Below are 24,058 nucleotides of genomic sequence, written 5' to 3' on the forward strand. Positions count from 1 at the left end.
TCATGACATTATGCAATCTACATTATAGTATGTACACTGAACAAAAATATAAATGCAACATGCAACAATTTCAAAGATTTTACTTTGAGTTACAGTTCATATATGGAAATCAGTCAATTGAAATGAATTCATTAGGCCCTAATCTATGGATTTCACATGACTGGGAATACAGATATGCATCTATTAGTCACAGATACCTTAAAAAAAAGACAGGGGTGTGGATCAGAAAATCAGTCAGTATCTGGTGTGACCACCATTTTCCTCATGCAGTGCGACATCTCCTTTGCATAGAGTTGATCAGGCTGTTGATTGTGGCGTGTGGAATGTTGTCCCACTCCTCTTCAATGGCTGTGCGAAGTTGCTGGATATTGGCGGGAACTGGAACACGCTGTCATACACGTTGATCCAGAGCATCCCAAACATGCTCAATGGGTGACATGTCTGGTGAGTATGCAGGCCATGGAAGAACTGGGACATTTTCAGCTTCCAGGAATTGTGTACAGATCCTTGCGACATAAGGCAGTGCATTGTCATGCTGAAACATGAGGTGATGGCGGCGGATGAATGGCATGACAATGGGCCTCAGGATTTTGTCACGGTATGTCTGTGCATTCAAATTGCCATTGATAAAATGCAATTGTGTTCTTTGTCCATAGCTTATGCCTGCCCATACCATAACCCCACCGCCACCATGGGGCACTCTGTTCACAACGTTGACATCAGCAAACCGCTCGCCACACGACGCCATCCACACCGTTTGCCATCTGCCCGGTACAGTTGAAACTGGGATTTTCCGTGAAGAGCACACTTCTCCAGCGTGCCAGTGGTCACCGAAGGTGAGCATTTGCCCACTGAAGTCGGTTACGACGCCGAACTGCAGTCAGGTCAAGAACCTGGTGAGGACGACGAAAACGCATATGAGCTTCCCTGAGACGGTTTCTGACAGTTTGTGCAGAAATTCTTAGATCATGCAAACCCATAGTTTCCTCAGCTGTTCGGGTGGCTGGTCTCAGATGATCCTGCAGGTGAAGAAGCTGGATGTGGAGGTGCTGGGCTGGCGTGGTTACACGTGATCTGTGGTTGTGAGGCCGGTTGGACGTACTGCCAAATTGTCTAAAACAACGTTGGAGGCGGCTTATGGTAGAGAAATTAACAGTCAATTCTCTGGCAACAGCTCTGATGAACATTCCTGTAGTCGGCATGCCAATTGCACGCTCCCTCAAAACTTGAGACATCTGTGGGATTGTGTTGTGTGACAAAACTGCACATTTTAGGTGCAGTTTTGTAATGTGCACCTGTGTAATGATCATGCTATTTAATCAGCTTCTTAATATGCCACACCTTTCAGGTGGATGGATTATCTTGGCAAAGAAGAAATGCTCACTAACAGGGATGTAAATAAATTTGTGTACAACATTTGAGAGAAATAAGCTTTTTGTGCGTATGGAACATTTCGGGGATCTTTTATTTCAGCTCATGATACATGGGACCAACACTTTACATGTTGCGTTTATACTTTTGTTCAGTATATATAAAAACATCTGTTTCAATAGTAAACATATTGGTTTGAGTACAACAGAAGCCTGTTTCTCACCTTTGTCTGAGTTGTCGTAGCCGATGTGTTTGATAGCGTCTCTGACAACCTTCTGGTAGTCTACGTTGGCCCGGGATGTGATCTCTCCACACAGCAGCACCATGCCAGTCTTACACACCGTCTCTACACAGAGGGAAGACAACCGTTAACACTTTATATCTGTGTAAAAACAACCTATGACACTTTTATCTTTAGATCAGTGACATTCTATGTAAGTATGTCTCAGGTGTTGCGTAATTGATTAGTAAGGTATTTTGAACTTTTAGACCTCTATCTTGGGATAAAAAACAACAACAACAACAAATAGTTTTGAGTTCATAGTGGACATAGATAAGTGTAGAATGTACACTTGTGTCATTAGGTCAATATCCCAATTTGGGGTCAGTGGGTTTCTTATGTGTTGTGTCCCAACTGTTCTAACAAGCTTATTTTCTTGAGTTATTTCTTGGAAATTAAGAAGATTACGTAAGATAAAATCAAAGGGTTTGAGTTCAAACAAAGTAGAAAGAAGTGCTAGCTTTAGACAGAACAGTAGGAATAAAATATTTAAATGCTTTTGGGACATTTGGCTTTGTTTGTTGTTCTGTGTGTTTCACTTAAATGTGTCCCCCTCTAACTCACCACAGGCAACCTTGGCATCTGGGTCCTGTTTCAGGTGAGCATCCAGGACAGCATCACTGATCTGGTCACAGATCTTGTCTGGAAAAGGACAGAAAGAGGACAATAATAAATGAAAAGAACAAAGGATATAAAGGGGAAACAAATAAATGAATGAGTCTTTGGAGTGATACCCGCCACCCGGCACATGGCTTTAATCAAAAGCACACCGAAACAAAGTGTATTTGAGCGTGATGCAAATTAATAATTTCCTCATGAACAGGATTGTACCCATTGAACTTGTGAAATCTTTAAAAAGTGTCACATTCCTTTTGCTGGGATAATCCCAAAGTACAAAATAACAGTATTTTTCACAACCGTTTTCCACACCACACACAGTCAAATAGCCCTGTAGGAATGTACAGATGTAGGATATTAATTTGACCTGTATTGTCACAGCAAAATAATCCTGCAGCAACAGGATTTGAATGTTAAATCCATAACGTTTAGTCCCTTTTTGCACTAACACTTTTGACTCATCACATACACTGCTGCTACTGCTTATTATCTATCCTGTTGCCAAGTCACTTTAGCCCTACCTATATGTATGTATCTACCAGTGGCTGTCAGTGCCGTTCAATTTTCATGAGCATAGCCTTATTTCTATTACAGCATATTGGATTACTCTCATTCATATTCCATTCACCCAGTTCAATGTAACACCAATAGGTTTAGGCTACTACATGATACTCGAATTTTCCCTATACCCATCATGAGGTTGCTACAACCATAGCCTATGAATTAAAGTTTACAACGTAGGCACACACAGGTCGAGAGACAAATTTGAGGTGACAGACAGTGCCATTCAATACCGCCTTGCACACTCTTGCCTGCATCTAGATGATATAGGGTGTAATCATTAATCCAACAGTTGCAAACAAGAGTTTCTATTGGACAAATTCAGGTATGTTTATCCCCGTTTTGTTCCGTTTGCTTCCGTTTAAGAAACGGTTTTCAACAGAATCGGCGGAATGAATACACCCCTGAACACATAAACACAGTTCACTTTCATAGCAGCTATGTTGTATTCCTTCTCGCATCTATGCGCTGTCCTCCTCTCACCTCTTCCCTTCGCTTGTGGACTTCAATGCACAACACATCAGCTGTATGTGACCAGGTGAAAAAACCTTTCCAAGCGAAACCGCTGCACACAGTTGCCCTACATCGTTGTCACCATATTAGCTAAAGTAACATCATAGTCAGCACAGCTAATAGAACTAACGCATTAGTAAACCCGCAACAATCATGCAGTAACGTTCGTGTACGGTCAGTAAACAGTTACGCCGGCGGGCCCCGGTGGCAAAAAATTAGTAATACCAAAAGCTTACCTTGACTTGGAAGAGTTCCAGTGTTGTGTTGGAAGGTCATAGCCAGCCAGCTAACATAGCATCCCTCTGTTTGAGCAGGGTGTTTCAGTAGGCTAATCTAGCTAGCTGCATTTCCTAGCTAAGTAAGTGAAAAAAAATTATGAAATCTCTCTCTCTCTATTTCTCTCTAGCTTCCCCCTTCATTTTGGAAGAAATTAATTTGTTCAAAACTGTTCAACTATTGTCTTTCTCTCGCTTTGAGTCAACTACTCACCATATTTTATACACTGCAGTGCTAGCTAGCTTTAGCTTATGCTTTCAGTACTAGATTAATTGTCTGATCCTTTGATTGGGTGGACAACATGTCAGTTCATGCTGCAAGAGCTCCGATAGGCTGGAGGACGTCCTCTGGAAGTTGTCATAATTACTGTGTAAGTCTATGGAAGAGGGTGAGAACCATGAGCCTCCTAGGTTTTGTATTGAAGTCAATGTACCCCATTTAAATTGTTGTGAAATTCACTGAGGAGGATGGTCCTCCCCTTCCTCCTCTGAGGAGCCTCCACTGTTATCTACCTCAATTACCTCGTACCCCTGCACATCGACTCGGTACTGGTACAAGTAATCATTACTCATTGTGTATTTATTCCCTCTGTTATTATTTTTCTATTATTTTTCACTGTTAGTCTACACCTATTGTTTACGAAGCTTGTGACAAAAATGTTTCATAAAATGATTAGATAAATGTTGCTTGATCTGTGGTTAGGTTATTAACTGCTCAAAATGAGGTTTCATGAAAAGTTAAATACTGTTAAAGGTTTAATACAGCATTCTGGGTAAAACTTAAGTAACTTACTGTGATTGTTTTAAATTAAAATGGTCAAAAAGAAACAAAAATAGCTTCTTAGCAAAGAGCAATTTCTCAAGTAATTTTTTTTCCAGAACTTAGGGTGGCAGGTAGCCTAGCGGTTAGAGTGTTGGGCCAGTATCCGCAAGGTCCCTGGTTTGAATTCCAGAGGTGACAAGGTGCCCTTGAGCAAGGCACTTAACCCTAATTGCTCCTGTAAGTCGCTCTGGATCAGAGTGTCTGCTTAATGACTAAAATGTAAAAATGACTGTCTGGGAGGGGAAACTAGCTGTTATTGGCAGAGAGGTTTGGAACTCTCTTTCTTATTGGTTTATTTGGGTGGTGTATCAATACACCCAGTCACTACAAAGATACAGGCGTCCTTCCTAACTCAGTTGACGGAGAGGAAAGAAACCGCTCAGGGATTTCACCAAGAGACCAATGGTGACTTTAAAACAGTTACAGAGTTTAATGGCTGTGATAGGAGAAAATGGAGGATGGATCAACACAATTGTAGTTACTCCACAATACTATTCTAATTGACAGAGGGAAAAGAAGGAAGCCTGTACAGAATAAAAATATTCCAAAACATGCATCCGATTTGCAACAAGGCACTAAAGTAATACAGCAAAACATTTGGCAAAGCAATTCACTTTTTGTCCTGAATACAAAGTGTTATGTTTGGGGCAAATCCAATACAACACATTACTGAGTACCACTCTCCATATTTTCAAGCATACTGGTGGCTGCATCATGTTATGGGTATGCTTGTAATTGTTAAGGACTCGGGGGGTTCAGGGTAAAAAAAATAAATGGAATGGAGCTAAGCACAGGCAAAATCCAAGAGGAAAACCTGGTTCAGTCTGAGATTTTTTCACATTTCAGCAGGACAATAACCTAAAACACAAGGCCAAATCTACACTAGAGTTGCTTACCAAGAAGACAGTGAATGTTCCTGAGTGACTGAGTTACAGTTTTGACCTAAATCTGTTTGAAAATCTATGGCAAGACTTGAAAATGGTTGTCTAGCAATTATCAACAACCAATTTGACAGAGCTTGAAGAATTTTGAAAATAATAATTGACAAATATTGTACTATCCAGGTGTGCAAAGCTCTTAGAGACTTACCCAGAAAGACTCACAGCAGTAATCGATGCGAAAGGTAATTCTAACTTGCATTGACTCAGGGGTGTGAATATTTATGTAAATTAAATATTTCTGTATTCAATTTTCAATAAATTTGCTAACATTTCTAAGAACATGTTTTCACTTTGTCATTATGGGGTATTGTGTGTAGATGGTTGAGCATTTATTTTAAATTCAGGCTGTAACACAACAAAATGTAGAATAAGTCAAGGGGTATGAATAATTTCTGAAGGCACTGTATCCTAGGCCTGGCAGGCAAAACTATGCAATACAGATGCAAATGCCCCAAAGTCATCATTATCTCACATTAATAATCTTAATCTAGAACTGAATCTTACCACTGTATTTCAAGCCCTGGTGTAAAGGCTACATACAGATGTAGGATCTTAATTTGAGCCAGTTTGCTACAGCACGAAAATAATCCTGCAGCAACAGGAAATGTGAATTGTTATGTGGATTATAATTAATGGAAATTTTTGTAGGGGTTGATAGATTTTTTGTTAGGGCAAATTAAGTCAAAAATTTCAAAGTGGAAATTACAAATTTTAGAAGCCTTTTTAAAACTCAAATACACTACAAGTTTGCAGTTCCTGCAAAGCAGTAAAATTCTCAGCAACAAAAGAGTGATCAAATGAATAACCTACATCTGTATGATGTTGATTATCCTGTCTGTCTGCTTTGGCCAACTACCCACTGGGCACAAACGAGTTGAATCAAAGTTGTTTCAGTGTAATTTGTCAACATATTGTAAAATTGAATCTACGTGGAAAATACATGGGATTTGAAAAAGTTATCACCGTAAACTGTTGTTTTAAGGGTGAAATTTCAACCACAGTATTATCTCATCATGGTAACCAAATTTCAACATAGACAAACCTTGTATAAAATATGTTGAATTTGTACCTTTAAAACAACGGCAGATCTTCAACGTTATATCCATTATCAGAAGAAAAAAAACTATAGGCAGGGCCGCACCTCCTACTGGAGAATTAACCTATCTACAGCTACCCCTTGGTCTCCCATCCAGTGTTTTAACCAAGCCCTGCTTAGCTATGTGTCACTGACTATTACCAATGTGCTATCGTGAGAAAGATTGTTGAGTGATCTCCACTTAAAAACTAAATCAATTCACTGCTGCTATCGAAGTCATTCCAAAGAGTAGTTTTAACAGAGCAAATTAACCTCTGAAAGTATTATCCATTGTTGGTGAGGGGGTTCTACTACATTTTAGTCATTTAGCAGACACTCTTATCCAGAGCAACTTACAGTTAGTGAGTGCATACATTTTCATACTGACCCCCTGTGGGAAACGAACCCACAACCCTGGCATTGCAAGCACCATGCTCTACTAACTGAGCTACAGGGGACTTTATCTCTCTGTTTGCATGTCATGGATATAATATTTCTCTCTCTGTTTGTAAGTCATGAATATTATATCAAATAAAATGTTATTTGTCACATGTGCCGAATACAATAGGTGTAGACCTTACCGTGAAATACTTACTTACAAGCCCTTAACCAACAATGCAGTTTTAATAAAACAGAGTAAAAAAAATATTTACTAAATAAGTCAAAGTAAAAAAAAAGACCAAATATATAAAAGTAACACAATAAAATAACAATAATGAGGTTATATACAGGGGGTACCGGTACCTAGTCAATGTGCAGGGGTACAGGTTAGTTGAGGTAATTTGTACATGTAGGTAGTCTTAAACAAATCTACTTTTGAAACATTTTACCTGTCGAGGAGAGGAGGAGGTTGTCGGGTGAGGTCGTGATGTCGTTGGGTAAGCTTGGCTTTATACATAGTTTGGGCTTTGTCGAGTAAAGCTTAAACTATGTATTTAGATTGTAGTTAGGTATTGTAGGTAGTTATCGTGGGTTGTTGTATGTAATTATTGTAGGTTAGTATTGTATTCGGCTGAGCCCGGTGAAGCACGAAGCTAGCTAGCTAACCCACTACCTGGACTAGCTGGCGGGTAGCTACTGGCAACTATTAGCAACGGTATAGTTGTTTCACGCCTGAGAGTGCCTGTAATTACGCCAGCTGGCTGCCTACAATAATTACATACAATAATGCCTACCATTCAGCTGTTTTCTAACCTCATTGTCTGAACCGTTAATGTTAGGTAGTAAGTGGCTACTGTGCTTGAAATTTAGCTAGCTTGTTGCTGCCTGGATAGCTACTAGTAAACAATTGCTGGAACGACCTAGTGAACAGACGCGAACTGGCTCAGTCAATTCAGTGGCTAGCGTTGCACTTGGCTAGTTAACAGTAGCTGCTAGGGGTAAGTCATAACCTACATTTGTGTTTTTTTTTACATATTGGTAGCCAGAGTCGTTCAAGGAATTCGGGACATGGGTGACTAGTTAACGTTAGCTTGGCTCTCTTTGTGTGTTCGTGCCGTGAAAGGAGGGGTTTCTTCTTTGTCTGAAAGCAATGGCTAGCTAGTATGCTAACTATTCTAGCTAACTAACTGGCTGAATAAGTTGACGGACTCGCTCAAGCTGTCGGGACTAACCCACAACGTTAGACACGGACACGAACGATCTGCTTGGCGTGTTGACACACTGGTGGTTTGTTGTGGCCGAGTATTGGTGCTAAACCGTGTTGTTGGAGTCCGGCATGCTATCTGGCTGTGGCGTCTTATGACTAGGTGCCCTGGACGATTTTCACGGAAGAATACTGTACCAAGTTAGCTAGCTGAATAAACTAAGTTAGTCTATTCCTAGAAAACATTGAACCGTTGTAGTTTACAACAATTATAGTTTCTGAGGTGGAAGTTGGGAGAGTTATATTTGGGTGTTGTGGTGAGGGAGGCCCCGCTCTCTCCTTTCCCAGATGTTTAGTTCATTTCATTCCGATCTCCTTTGCATTATTGTAGCCATTTTCTGTAGCCTGTCAACTATGCCTCTGTCTATCCCTGTTCTCTCCTCTCCGCACAGGCTATACAAACGCCTCACACCGCGTGGCTGCTGCCTCTCTAACCTGGTGGTCCCTGCACGCTGTCACACCCTGGCTCTGGGGACTCTTATATGTTGAGCCAGGGTGTGGATTTTTCTATGTTATAGTTTTCTATGTTGTGTTCTAGATCGTTTCGTTTCTATGTTGGCCAGGGTGGTTCCCAATCAGAGACAGCTGTAGCTCGTTGTCTCTGACTGGGGATCATACTTAGGCAGCCTGTTGGCACCAGTTTATTGAGGGATCTTGTTCCGTAAGGTTTGTTTTGGTGTTAACCTAGGACTTCACGTATCGTTTGGTTTGTTGTTTTTGTTTGTGTGTGTACTAATAAAAAATGTATGGTTATCACGCTGCGCCTTGGTCCGCTACATCATGTAACGATCGTGACAGAAGATCCCACCACGACTGGATCAAGCAGCGTGACGAGGAGAGAGGATGGACTTGGGAGGAGATGAGTGAGAGTCTGGCAAGAGGGATGGAGGCCATGAGCACGGGGGAGAGACAAGCCCAAAACATTTTTAGGGGGGGGCTCACGCCGTGGACGACGAGGCAGCAGGAGGCCGCGATAGAGCGGTTCAGCCGGTTAGCAGAGGAGGCCGCTAGATTAAGGGGGTCATTGGTCACGAGGGAGAAGGAGAGTGTGGAGGCACGGCGAGAGGAACTGGTTAGGCAGCAGAGGGAGCGGAGGTTTATGAGGAAACCCAGTCCCGCTCCACGCACCAAGCAAGTGGTGTGTGTCACCAGTCCGGTCCGGCCCGTTCCTGATTCCCGCACAAGGCCAGTGGTGTGTGTTCCCAGTACGGTCAGGCCCGTTCCTGCTCCCCGTACTAAGCCTGTGGTGCGCGTCGCCAGCCCGGTCCGGCCTGTTCCTGCCCCCCGCACCAAGCCAATGGTGCGCGTCGTCAGCCCGGTCCGGCCTGTTCCTGCTCCCCGCACCAAGCCAATGGTGCGCGTCGCCAGCCCGGTCCGGCCTGTTCCTGCTCCCCGCACCAAGCCAATGGTGCGGCGTCCAGCCCGGTCCGGCCCGTTCCTGCTCCCCGCACCAAGCCAGTGGTGCGCGTCGCCAGCCCGGTCCGGCCCGTTCCTGCTCCCCGCACCAAGCCAATGGTGCGGCGTCGTCAGCCCGGTCCGGCCCGTTCCTGCTCCCCGCACCAAGCCAGTGGTGCGGCGTCGTCAGCCCGGTCCGCCCGTTCCTGCTCCCCGCACCAAGCCAGTGGTGCGCGTCGTCAGCCCGGTCCGGCCCGTTCCTGCTCCCCGCACCAAGCCAGTGGTGCGCGTCGTCAGTCCGGCACGGTCCGTGCCTGTTCCACGCCAGCTGCTCCACGCCGGAGCCAGAGCAATCCGCTCCACCGGTGTTCAGTCCAGCTCCGGCCAGCGGGGCCAGACCAGACCAGGGGTGCAACGGGGGGGTAGAGAGAGTGTGGTGGTCACGCCCGGAGCCGGATCCGCCTCCGAGGCAGAATGCCCACCCGGGCCCTACCCTCTTGTTGTTGGTTAGGTGCGGTCGCAGTCCGCGCCTTTGGGGAGGGGGGGGGGTACTGTCACGCCCTGGCTCTGGGGACTCTTATATGTTGAGCCAGGGTGTGGATTTTTCTATGTTATAGTTTTCTATGTTGTGTTCTAGATCGTTTAGTTTCTATGTTGGCCAGGGTGGTTCCCAATCAGAGACAGCTGTAGCTCATACTTAGGCAGCCTGTTGGCACCAGTTTATTGTGGGATCTTTTTCCGTAAGGTTTGTTTTGGTGTTAACCTAGGACTTCACGTATCGTTTGGTTTGTTGTTTTTGTTCGTGTGTGTACTAATAAAAAATGTACGGTTATCACGCTGCGCCTTGGTCCGCTACATCATGTAACGATCGTGACACACGCACCACCCACGTGGAGTTCCAGGTCTCAGGCAGCCTCTGGAACTGCCGTTCTGCTGCCAACAAGGCAGAGTTAATCTCAGCCTATGCTACCCTCCAGTCCCTCAACTTCTTGGCGCTGACGGACACATGGATTACCACTGAAAACACTGCCACTCCTACTGCTCTCTCCTCGTCTGACCATGTGTTCTCGCATACCCCAAGAGCATCTGGTCAGCGGGGTGGTGGCACAGGAATCCTCATCTCTCCCAAGTGGACATTCTCTATTTTTCCCCTGACCCATCTGTCTATCTCCTCATTTGAATTCCATGCTGTCACAGTCACTAGCCCATTTAGGCTTAACATCCTTGTCATTTATCGCCCTCCAGGTTCCCTTGGAGAGTTCATCAATGAGCTTGACGCCTTGATAAGTTCCTTTCCTGAGGATGGCTCACCCCTCACAGTTCTGGGGGACTTCACCATCCCTACGTCTACCTTTGACTCATTTCTCTCTGCCTCCTTCTTTCCACTCTTCTTCTCTTTTGACCTCACCCTCTCACCGTCCCCCCCTACTCACAAGGCAGGCAATACGCTTGACCTCATCTTTACTAGATGCTGTTCTTCTACTAATCTCACTGCAACTCCCTCCATGTCTCTGACCACTACTTTGTATCCTTTTCTCTCTTGCTCTCCTCCAACACTACTCACTCTGCCCCTACTCAGATGGTAATGCGCCGTCGCAACCTTCGCTCTCTCTCTCCCGCTACTCTCTCCTCTTCCATCCTATCATCTCTTCCCTCTGCTCAATCCTTCTCCCTCCAATCTCCCGATTCTGTCTCCTCAATCCTCCTCTCCTCCCTTTCTGCATCCTTTGACTCTCTATGTCCCCTATCCTCCCGGCCGGCTCGGTCCTCCCCTCCAGCTCCGTGGCTTGATGACTCATTGCGAGCTCACAGAACAGGGCTCCGGGCAGCCGAGCGGAAATGGAGGAAAACTAGACTCCCTGCGGACCTGGCATCTTTTCACTCCCTCCTCTCTACATTTTCTTCATCTGTTTCTGCTGCTAAGGCCACTTTCTACCACTCTAAATTCCAAGCATCTGCCTCTAACCCTAGGAAGCTCTTTGCCACCTTCTCCTCCTTGCTGAATCCTCCTCCCCCTCCCCCCTCCTCCCTCTCTGTGGATAACTTCATCAACCATTTTGAAAATAAGGTTGACGACATCCGATCCTCGTTTGTTAAGTCAAATGACACTGCTGGTCCTGCTCACACTGCCCTACCTTATGCTTTGACTTCTTTCTCCCCTCTCTCTCCAGATAAAATGTTGCGACTTGTGACGGCCGGCCGGCCAACAACCTGCCCGCTTGACCCTATCCCCTCCTCTCTTCTCCAGACCATCTCCGGTGACCTTCTCCCTTACCTCACCTCGCTGATCAACTAATCCTTGACCGCTGGCTATGTCCCTTCCGTCTTCAAGAGAGCGAGAGTTGCACCCCTTCTCAAAAAACCAACACTCGATCCCTCTGATGTCAACAACTACAGACCAGTATCCCTTCTTTCTTTTCTCTCCAAAACTATTGAGCGTGCCGTCTTTAGCCAACTCTCTTGCTATCTCTCTCAGAATGACCTTCTTGATCCAAACCAGTCAGGTTTCAAGACTGGTCAACTGAGACTGCTCTTCTCTGTGTCACGGAGGCTCTCCGCACTGCTAAAGCTAACTCTCTCTCCTCTGCTCTTGTCCTTCTAGACCTGTCTGCTGCCTTTGATACTGTGAACCATCAGATCCTCCTCTCCACCCTCTCCGAGCGGGGCATCTCCGGCGCAGCTCACTCTTGGATTGCGTCCTACCTGACCGGTCGCTCCTACCAAGTGGCGTGGCGAGAAGCTGTCTCCGCACCACGTGCTCTCACCACTGGTGTCCCCCAGGGCTCAGTTCTATGCCCTCTCCTATTTTCGCTATACACCAAGTCACTTGGCTCTGTCATATCCTCACATGGCCTCTCCTATCATTGCTACGCAGATGACACACAACTAATCTTCTCCTTTCCCCCTTCTGATAACCAGGTGGCGAATCGCATCTCTGCATGTCTGGCAGACATATCAGTATGGATGACGGATCACCACCTCAAGCTGAACCTTGGCAAGACGGAGCTGCTCTTCCTCCCGGGGAAGGACTGCCCGTTCCATGATCTCGCCATCACGGTTGACAACTCCGTTGTGTCCTCCTCCCAGAGTGCGAAGAGCCTTGGCGTGACCCTGGACAACACCCTGTCGTTCTCCGCTAACATCAAGGCGGTGACCCGATCCTGTAGGTTCATGCTCTACAACATTCGGAGAGTACGACCCTGCCTTACACAGGAAGCGGCACAAGTCCTAATCCAGGCACTTGTCATCTCTCGTCTGGATTACTGCAACTCACTGTTGGCTGGGCTCCCTGCCTGTGCCATTAAACCCCTACAACTCATCCAGAATGCCGCAGCCCGTCTGGTGTTCAACCTTCCCAAGTTCTCTCATGTCACCCCGCTCCTCCGCACACTCCACTGGCTTCCAGTTGAAGCTTGCATCTGCTACAAGACCATGGTGCTTGCCTACGGAGCTGTGAGGGGAACGGCACCTCCGTACCTTCAGGCTCTGATCAGTCCCTACACCCAAACGAGGGCATTGCGTTCATCCACCTCTGGCCTGCTGTCTCCCATACCTCTGCGGAAGCACAGTTCCCGCTCAGCCCAGTCAAAACTGTTCGCTGCTCTGGCACCCCAATGGTGGAACAAGCTCCCTCACGACGCCAGGACAGCGGAGTCACTCACCACTTTCCGGAGACATTTGAAACCCCACCTCTTTAAGGAATACCTGGGATAGGATAAAGTAATCCTTCTACCCCCCTTACCCCCCCCACCCCCCCAAAAAAAAAACATTGTAAAGTGGTTATCCCACTGGCTATAAGGTGAATGCACCAATTTGTAAGTTGCTCTGGATAAGAGCGTCTGCTAAATGACGTAAATGTAAATGTATGTAGGGGTACAGTGATAATAAACAGCGAGTAGCAGCAGTGTAAAAACAAAGGGGGGGGGGGTCATTTTATTAATTGTTCAGCAGTCTGATGGTTTGGGGGTAGAAGCTGTTAAGGAGCCTTTTGGATCTAGACTTGGCGCTCTGGTACCGGGTGCCGTGTGGTAGAAGAGCGAACAGTCTATGACTTGGGTGACTGGAGTCTTTGACAATTTATTGGGCCTTCCTCTGACACCGCCTAGTATATAGGTCCTGGATGGTAGGAATTTTGGCTCCAGTGATGTACTGGGCTGTACACACTACTCTCTATAGCGCCTTACGGTCAGATGCCGAGCAGTTGCAATACCAGGCGGTGATGCAACTGGTCAGGATGCTCTCGATGGTGCAGCTGTAAAACCTTCTGATGATCTGGGGACCCATGCCAAATCTTTTCAGTCTCTTGAGGGGGAAAAGGCGTTGTCGGGCCCTCTTCACGACTGTCTTGGTGTGTTTGGACCATGATAGTTTGTTGGTGATGTGGACACCAAGGAACTTTAAACTCTCGACCCGCTCCACTACAGCCCCGTCGATGTTAATGGGGGCGTGTTCGGCCTTCCTTTTCCTGTAGTCCATGATCATCTCATTTGTCTTGCTCACATAATAAAATGCAATTGTTCAATAATGTGTAATGTGTAATTGTTCAACAATTAAATGTGTTGTGTTTAAAAATAAAAATATCTGATCATATAAATGTGTTGTGTTTTTAATTACATTTACAAATAAAAATATGTGATAATAAACAAACAAATCTAAGCTAGCAAATGTCAAATCATATTTGTCGCCAAGATGGCCAGTCAATTTGAATTACGTTATTGTGTATTCTACGTAATTACGCAGTTTTATGTTATAACGTAATGACGTCATCACGCAATGACATCACAACGTCATTTAGCAACTTTTAGCAACAAATCGACCTGCCTCTAGCAACTTCCCCTGAAAATTAGTTGGCAACACCGCAGGGGAGTTGCTCTTTCAACTTCAAATTTTCTCTTAGATTTTCCAATATAATAAAAGCCACATGGGCACATCAGGAAATATACCACACATTTTGTGTTACAGGAAATTCTACCCATGACATACATTTTATTTCCAGTATGAGGGTGAAGAAAGAAATCCCCCTTGGTCATTGCATTACAGTTCTCAGAATGATTTGAGGGGAGGGTGGATAGGAAATGCTGGGGGGGAACATTTTCATCTGCTCTTTCTAGGCTGTCCTTTAAGTTTCTAGCATGTTTAAAAGAGAATCAAGAGATATTCTGAAAAGCCCGGCCCACAGAGGGATCCCAGTCCTAAATAGAAGTAAGAGATCAAACTCCTGGTTCTCCCCTGTTCCTTCCACGCGCCCTCCCATTGTACTGTATGTATGAACACATCCCGAACAATGGCTGCCTAAAATGCTGTGGTGCTTACAAACACAACAGGAAAGGCTGTGGTAGACGTGGGCCATCACAGGTGAGTTCAGAGCCCCTTTACTCTGAGCATTCACATCAATGACACACCCTCAGATGGACCATCAATGACAGAGTTCCACAAGACTGTTTACACAATCAACTGGGCATTTCAACAGTCTGTCCCCCCATATAGTCCTGGGCATATATTGTTTATCTTACTATTGTTTAAAATGCTAACTTTTTAGCATTTGTGGCACAAATCCATTACAAGTCAATGGTACGTATACAGTCACAGTGAGTCTGCACACCCCTTTACATTTTGCTAGCTTAAATACAGTTTTTATCCTGCCAACCTACAAAAACTATTCCACATTTTCAAAGTGTAAGAAAATTGTAGAACAATTTTACTTCTAAAGATAGTTTTGATTACATCACACCCCATGAAACAGTTCTACAGCAAATGTACGTGTGTTGTGGCTTGTAAGTAGCTAGCTAGCGGTTTAAGACATGGTTTGAACCCTAATCAACCCATCCAATGTGAGTACATGTTGATTGAAGTACAGTAGATTAATAAAGCTACAGCACTGTAGCCAGTGATAAAGCTGTGTATATTGAAAAAGCTTGTTAGTGCATAGGTCAAATGTATCTTTGTGATGCTCATTTCAGGTCTTTTTTCCAGCTTCAGACAAAAACTAAATATTTCACTTAAAACATTGTTTTGTTGTATTTAATGATAGAGAAGAGAAGAGTTTGACCAACACAGATTCATGTCCAATCATTGAGGACATGTCTACATTGTTAGAGCGGTCACATGCCAATCTGTTCCATATAATAGACAGTCTTTGGAACAGTGGAAAGCTGCATGGCCCCTTGGTTGTTGCTAAGCATGCATTCTTCTTCTATGGTGTTTATTGGTGGTGTTTAGACCAACGTTAAAGGTACAGTTGAAGTCGGAAGTTTACACACACCTTAGCCAAATAAATTTAAACTCAGTTTTTCACAATTCCTGACATTTAATCCTAGTAAACATTCCCTGTTTCAGGTCGGTTAGGATCACCACTTTATTTTAAGAATGTGAAATGTCAGAATAATAGTAGAGAGAATGATTTATTTCAGCTTTTATTCCTTTCATCACATTCCCAGTGGGTCAGAAGTTTACGTACACTCAATTAGTATTTGGTAGCATTGGTTTTAAATTGTTTAACTTGGGTCAAACGTTTCGGGTAGCCTTCCACAAGCTTCCCAAAATAAGTTGGTGAATTTTGGCCCATTCCTCCTGACAGAGCTGGTATAACTGAGTCAGGTTCGTTGGCCTCCTTGCTCGCACACGCTTTTTCAGTTCTGCCCACAAATGTTCTATAGGATTGAGGTCAGGGCTTTGTGTTGGCCACTCAAACACCTTGACTTTGTTGTCCTTAAGCCATTTTGCCACAACTTTGGAAGTATGTTCATTTGGTATTGTTCATTTGGAAGACCCATTTGCGACCAAGCTTTAACTTCCTGACTGATGTCTTGAGATGTTGCTTCAATATATCCACATAATTTTCCTTCCTCATGATGCCATCTATTTTGTGAAGTGCACCAGTCCCTCCTGCAGCAAAGCACCCCCACAGCATGATGCTGCCACCCCCGTGCTTCACGGTTGGGATGGTGTTCTTCGGCTTGCAAGACCCCCTTTTTCCTCCAAACATAACGATGGTCATTATGGCCAAACAGTTCTATTTTTGCTTCATCAGACCAGAGGACATTTATCCAAAAAGTACGATCTTTGTCCCTATATGCAGTTGCAAACCGTAGTCTGGCAGTGTTGGAGCAGTGGCTTCTTCCTTGCTGAGCGGCCTTTCAGGTTATGTCGATATAGGACTCGTTTTACTGTGGATATAGATACTTTTGTACCTGTTTCCTCCAGCATCTTCACAAGGTCCTTTGCTGTTGTTCTGGGATTGATTTGCACTTTTTGCACCAAAGTACGTTAATCTCTAGGAGACAGAACGCGTCTCCTTCCTGAGCGGTATGAAGGCTGCGTGGTCCCATGGTGTTTATACTTGCGTACTATTGTTTGTACAGATGAACGTGGTACCTTCAGGCGTTTGGAAATTTCTCCCAAGGATGAACCAGACTTGTGGAGGTCTACAATTTTTTTCTGAGGTCTTGCGTGATTTCTTTTGATTTTCCCATGATGTCAAGCAAAGAGGCACTGAGTTTGAAGATAGGCCTTGAAATACATCCACATGTACACCTCCAATTGACTCAAATGATGTCAATTAGCCTATCAGAAGCTTCTAAAGCCATGACATCATTTTCTGGAATTTTCCAAGCTGTTTAAAGGCACAGTCAACTTAGTGTATGTAAACTTCTGACCCACTGGAATTGTGATAGAGTGAATTATAAGTGAAATAATCTGTCTGTAAACAATTGTTGGAAAAATTACTTGTGTCATGCACAAAGTAGATGTCCTAACCGACTTGCCAAAACTATAGTTGTGGAGTGGTTGAAAAACAAGTTTTAATGACTCCAACCTAAGTGTATTTAAACTTCCGACTTCAACTGTATCTGCACAGTTCTCTCACAGTGAGAAACAATGGGATTACAATAGAGTGTTCTACGCTTTCTTCATTTGATCCAATCCACTACCACTTCTTATGCATACGTTGGAGTCTTTTTAAATTGACCAATCTGTAGAATCTCGTCTCACAGTCAGTGCAGTGATAAGTCTTCTCTCCAGTGTGTAACCGTTGGTGTGTTTTTACGTTGCCCAATCAGGAGAAACTCTTGCCATATTAAGAGCAGAAGTAAGGCTTCTCTCCTGTGTGTGCTCGCCGATGACCCTGCAGCACAGCTGTTGTTTTTAGATCAGTGGTAAGGCTTCTCTCCTTTGTATATACGTTCATGTTGTTTTAAGGTGCCCAGTTGAGAGATACTCTTCCCACAGTCACTAAGCTAACATATGGAGTTGTTTTTAGATGGTCATTCCATGGATCAGTTAGCTATTTGATTTTGAATTTTAGGACCCCTTTAGGTATCCAAAATATATATAAAAAATAATTGGGATAAAATATTGACTTTGGCCTTTACTACTATAGCCCATAGAAAAGCATTGAATAACACATTCATAAATTGCAAAAAAGATACTGTAGTTAAAAAATAAATCATAAGGAATAAGGTTTTGAAGTGTCTGTCCATCTAGGAGATACAAGAAAGCTCAGGAAATATTTTTGCTTTTTGTAACACATATTTAACCCTTTATTTTTGTTGGTACAAAAACTACAGTACCTCCAAACAGTATTTCCATTCATTTGTATGGGTTACCTTCAGATGAGTCCCGTAATACTTGTGGGGGTCGTAGAGCAAAACGGAGAACACCATTGTGTTTGTGAGAGTCTCATCTTATTAGTTACTAGGCCAAACCGTTCAGACACTACAGACGTTTTCGTCAGAAGACCAATTTTTGGGATGTCTCCTGGTCTGACAAACAGCGCTGTAGCTCTGCCACTTTCCACCACAGATGCTGAAGGGCGACATAGGCAGATGTGGTGGATTGAGATGCAGCCCATGCAAAAAAACAGATATCTCTAGCTTAAACTGATGGATATTGATGAGGATTTGTTTATTATGTTAATTAGATTTAAACACTGGTGCGTCAATAGACTCTTAAGGATTAAATGTGACCATACTTTATCACTCATGTATCATCAATGATTCTATTTAGGCCTACGTAGCATTTGCAAAGCCATTAATATTAGTCCTATTCTTTAACTTCGATTTCTGGTTGAGAATACAACATATCAATTATTAATTTGTAGACAAACTGGAATTAAAGCCAGACTAAGTCAATTGAAACACAATAAATAGCCTATTAACTTTGACAATTTAACAAATTATATGTTGGATTCACGTCTCCAACTCAACCAAAAATAAAAGTCAAAGAAAGGGATTAAGCCAGTGGCTCATATCGAACTATCCAAGCAGTAGATACATCTCCTCTAAATGTTGATACTGTATTTGGTTACATTGTCAACCAAACACAATTCAATATAAAAAAATTTATACTGTAAATAGCCTAAAGTTCTTACAAACTAATGTAGCATCCAACCTTGAAATTAGTAACACATCCATAGCCACATTTTGTGGTTACTGTAACTATATATCTCTTCTTATGTAATCATGTAAAGCATGCATGTTCAGGATAGCATGCATAGGTCATCGCAGGTCTGTGGAGATCTTCACAATTGCTGTAATAATCTGCGCAGAATCTCGAATGGCATTGAACACTTGCACCATGTAATCTAATCTCAACCGCAATCCAGGTAATTTGGTTCTCCTATTAGATGAAGCACACATTAACAAATGATTCTGTTGTATAAATAAAAAATATATATCTGACATTGTTTTCCCATTTGAACTGTGCTGTGCTTTTTAAATGGTTCAAAGCACAGTGATAGCCATTTGGGTGACAACTAAACCAAAAATCAGACATTGTTTTTCCACTGGAACTTGGTTGTGCTTTTAGTTGGTTCAAAGCATAGTGATAACATATTGAAAATTAAACTACCTTTTCGCTTGCTTTTTGAGTGGGTGCCTTCAGAAAGTATTCACACCCCTTGACTTTTTCCACATTTTGATGTGTTAGAAATGTTTACAGATGAATTAAAAATGAAAGCTGAAATGCCTTGATAAGTATTCAAATCTTTTGTTAAGTGTTTAACAAGTCACATGATAAGTTGCATGGACTTTGTGTGCAATAATAGTGTTTTACATGATTTTTAAATGACTACCCCATCTCTGTACCCCACACATACAATTTTCTTTATGGTCCCTCATTCGAGCAGTGAATTTTAAGCACAGATTCCACCGAGAAGACCAGGGAGGTTTTCCAGTGGTTAGCAAAGAAGGGCACCAGACATTGAATATCCCTTTGAGCATGGTGCAGTTATTAATTACACTTTGGATGGTGTATCAATACACCCAGTCACTACAAAGATACAGACGCCCTTCCTAACTCAGTTGCCAGAGAGGAAGGAAATCGCTCAGGGATTTCACCATGAGGCCAATGGTGACTTTAAAACAGTTACAGAGTTTAATGGCTGTGATACTCCACAATACTAACAAAGATGACAGAGTGAAAAGAAGGAAGCCTGTATAGAATAAAAATATTCCAAAACATGCATCCTGTTTGCAATAAGGCACTAAAGTACAGTGCCTTGCAAAAGTATTCATCCCCCTTTGCGTTTTTCCTATTTTGTTGCATTACATCCTGTAATTTAAATGGACATACAGTGGGGAAAAAAGTATTTAGTCAGCCACCAATTGTGCAAGTTCTCCCACTTAAAAAGATGAGAGAGGCCTGTAATTTTCATCATAGGTACACGTCAACTATGACAGACAAATTGAGATTTTTTTTCTTCAGAAAATCACATTGTAGGATTTTTAATGAATTTATTTGCAAATTATGGTGGAAAATAAGTATTTGGTCACCTACAAACAAGCAAGATTTCTGGCTCTCACAGACCTGTAACTTCTTCTTTAAGAGGCCCCTCTGTCCTCCACTCGTTACCTGTATTAATGGCACCTGTTTGAACTTGTTATCAGTATAAAAGACACCTGTCCACAACCTCAAACAGTCACACTCCAAACTCCACTATGGCCAAGACCAAAGAGCTGTCAAAGGACACCAGAAACAAAATTGTAGACCTGCACCAGGCTGGGAAGACTGAATCTGCAATAGGTAAGCAGCTTGGTTTGAAGAAATCAACTGTGGGAGCAATTATTAGGAAATGGAAGACATACAAGACCACTGATAATCTCCCTCAATCTGGGGCTCCACGCAAGATCTCACCCCGTGGGGTCAAAATGATCACAACAACGGTGAGCAAAAATCCCATAACCACACGGGGGGACCTAGTGAATGACCTGCAGAGAGCTGGGACCAAAGTAACAAAGCCTACCATCATTAACACACTACGCCGCCAGGGACTCAAATCCTGCAGTGCCAGACGTGTCCCCCTGCTTAAGCCAGTACATGTCCAGGCCCGTCTGAAGTTTGCTAGAGTGCATTTGGATGATCCAGAAGAGGATTGGGAGAATGTCATATGGTCAGATGAAACCAAAATAGAACTTTTTGGTAAAAACTCAACTCATCGTGTTTGGAGGACAAAGAATGCTGAGTTGCATCCAAAGAACACCATACCTACTGTGAAGCATGGGGGTGGAAACATCATGCTTTGGGGCTGTTTTTCTGCAAAGGGACCAGGACCACTGATCCGTGTAAAGGAAAGAATGAATGGGGCCATGTATCGTGAGATTTTGAGTGAAAACCTCCTTCCATCAGCAAGGGCATTGAAGATGAAACGTGGCTGGGTCTTTCACCATCACAATGATCCCAAACACACCGCCCGGGCAACGAAGGAGTGGCTTCGTAAGAAGCATTTCAAGGTCCTGGAGTGGCCTAGCCAGTCTCCAGATCTCAACCCCATAGAAAATCTTTGAAGGGAGTTGAAAGTCTGTGTTGCCCAGCGACAGCCCCAAAACATCACTGCTCTAGAGGAGATCTGCATGGAGGAATGGGCCAAAATACCAGCAACCTTGTGAAGACTTTCAGAAAACGTTTGACCTGTGTCATTGCCAACAAAGGGTATATAACAAAGTATTGAGAAACTTTTGTTATTGACCAAATACTTATTTTCCACCATAATTTGCAAACAAATTCATTACAAATCCTACAATGTGATTTTCTGGATTTTTTTTCTCTCAATTTGTCTGTCATAGTTGACGTGTACCTATGATGAAAATTACAGGCCTCTCTCATCTTTTTAAGTGGGAGAACTTGCACAATTGGTGGCTGACTAAATACTTTTTTTCCCCACTGTACACAAAATAGTCCAAATTGGTGAAGTGAAATAAAAAATAAAAATAAAAAATATATTTTTTAAATAACGGAAAAGTGGTGCGTGCATATGTATTCATCCCCTTTGCTATGAAGACCCTAAATAAGATCTGGTGCAACCAATTACCTTCAGAAGCCACATAATTAGTTAAATAAAGTCCACCTGTGTACAATCTAAGTGTCACATGATCTGTCACATGATCTCAGTATATATAGTCCTGTTCTGAAAGGCCCCAGAGTCTGCAACACCACTAAGCAAGGGGCACCACCAAGCAAGCGGCACCATGAAGACCAAGGAGCTCTCCAAACAGGTCAGGGACAAAGTTGTGGAGAAGTACAGATCAGGGTTGGGTTATAAAAAAATATCAGAAACTTTGAACATCCCACGGAGCACCATTATTATTAAAAAATGGAAAGAATATGGCACCACAACAAACCTGCCAAGAGAGGGCCGCCCACCAAAAGTCACGGACCAGGCAAGGAGGGCATTAATCAGAGAGGCAACAAAGAGACCAAAGATAACCCTGAAGGAGCTGCAAAGCTCCACAGCGGAGATTGGAGTATCTGTCCATAGGACCACTTTAAGCCATACACTCCACAGAACTGGGCTTTACGGAAGAGTGGCCAGAAAAAAGCCATTGCTTAAAGAAAAAAATAAGCAAACACGTGTTCGCCAAAAGGCATGTGGGAGACTCCCCAAACATATGGAAGATGATACTCTGGTCAGATGAGACTAAAATTGAGCTTTTTGGCCATCAAGGAAAACGCTATGTCTGGCGCAAACCCAACACCTCTCATCACCCCGAGAACACCATGGTGGTGGCAGCATCATGCTGTGGGGATGTTTTTCATCGGCAGGGGCTGGGAAACTGGTCAGAATTGAAGAATTGATGGATAGCGCTAAATACAGGGAAATTCTTGAGGGAAACCTGTTTCAGTCTTCCAGAGATTTGAGACTGGGATGGAGGTTCACCTTCCAGCAGGACAATGACCCTAAGCATACTGCTAAAGCAACATTTGAGTGGTTTAAGGGGAAACATTTACATATCTTGAAATGGCCTAGTCAAAGCCCAGACCTCAATCCAATTGAGAATCAGTGGTATGACTTAAAGATTGCTGTACACCAGTGGAACCCATCCAACTTGAAGGAGCTGTAGCAGTTTTGCCTTGAAGAATGGGCAAAAATCCCAGTGGCTAGATGTGCCAAGCTTGTAGAGACATACCCCAAGAGACTTGCAGCTGTAATTGCTGCAAAAGGTGGCTCTACAATGTATTGACTTTGGGGGGGTGGTGAATAGTTATGCACGCTCAAGTTTTCAGTTTTTTTGTCTTATTTGTTGTTTGTTTCACAAAAAAAAATATTTCGCATCTTCAAAATGGTAGGAATGTTGTGTAAATCAAATGATACAAACTCCCCAAAAATCAATTTTAATTCCAGGTTGTAAGGCAACAAAACAGGAAAAATGTGAATACTTTCGCAAGCCACTGTAATACTGCAAAACATGTGGTAAAGAAATGTACTTTTTGTCCTGAATACAAAGTGTTATGTTTGGGGCAAATCCAACACAATACATCACTAAGTAACACACTTCCTATTTTCAAGCACTGTGGTGGCTGCATCATGTTATGGGTATTTAATTAGGATAAAAATAAACGGAATAGAGCTAAGCACAGGCAATTCTAACAACTCTAACGTGATTCTTACATGTACTGATTGTGATGTGAATAACAGCGCCGGAGAAGATGGCTGCCGTTTTACAGCCCTCTAACCAATTGTACTAATATGTGTGTTTTTCAGCGTTATTTGTAATTTATTTTGTACATAATGTTTCTGCCATCGTCTCTTATAACCAAAAAGAGCTTCTGGATATCAGGACAGCGATTACTCACCTCGTATTGGACGAAGATTTTTTCTTCAACGAGGCGGCCGCGAAGGATATCATACAGACACCCGACAAGGCCCAAATCCCCGTCATTCGCATGAGGAAGAGACGGAGATATTGTGGACGTAGGTCGGGGTGCCTTGTAAGGATCCGACGGCGAGCGAGTAAACTGCCACTCCCATCAATCCTATTAGCCAATCTTCAATAGTTGGAGAACAAATTGGATGACCTAAGATTACGGTTATCCTACCAACGGGACATTAAAAACTGTAATATCTTATGTTTCACCGAGTCGTGGCTGAACGACGACATGGATAACATACAGCTAGCGGGCTATACGCTACATCGGCAGGATAGAACGGTTGACTCCGGTAAGACAAGGGGTGGCGGTCTGTGTATATTTGTAAACAACAGCTGGTGCACAAAATCAAATACTAAGGAAGTCTCGAGGTTTTGCTCGCCTGAGGTAGAGTATCTTATGATAAGCTGTAGACCACACTA

At 43.4% G+C, this 24,058-nt stretch overlaps 1 protein-coding gene across 1 annotated transcript in view; it reads right to left on the reverse strand.

Annotated features, from left to right (window-relative positions):
• The window catches only part of LOC121574735 (S-adenosylmethionine synthase-like), a 62,642-nt gene that overhangs the window by 16,580 nt on the left and 22,004 nt on the right, over positions 1–24,058 (reverse strand). Inside the window, exons 2-3 of the mRNA XM_041887291.2 lie at positions 2,216–2,293; positions 1,595–1,717 (exon numbers count right to left, since the gene is read on the reverse strand). Of these exons, the coding sequence (XP_041743225.1) occupies positions 1,595–1,717; positions 2,216–2,293 (201 nt within the window). The remainder of the gene's footprint in view (positions 1–1,594; positions 1,718–2,215; positions 2,294–24,058) is intronic.

The sequence above is a fragment of the Coregonus clupeaformis genome, chromosome 1, assembly GCF_020615455.1.
Source record: "Coregonus clupeaformis isolate EN_2021a chromosome 1, ASM2061545v1, whole genome shotgun sequence".
In the NCBI taxonomy this organism is placed as follows: Eukaryota; Metazoa; Chordata; class Actinopteri; order Salmoniformes; family Salmonidae; genus Coregonus; species Coregonus clupeaformis.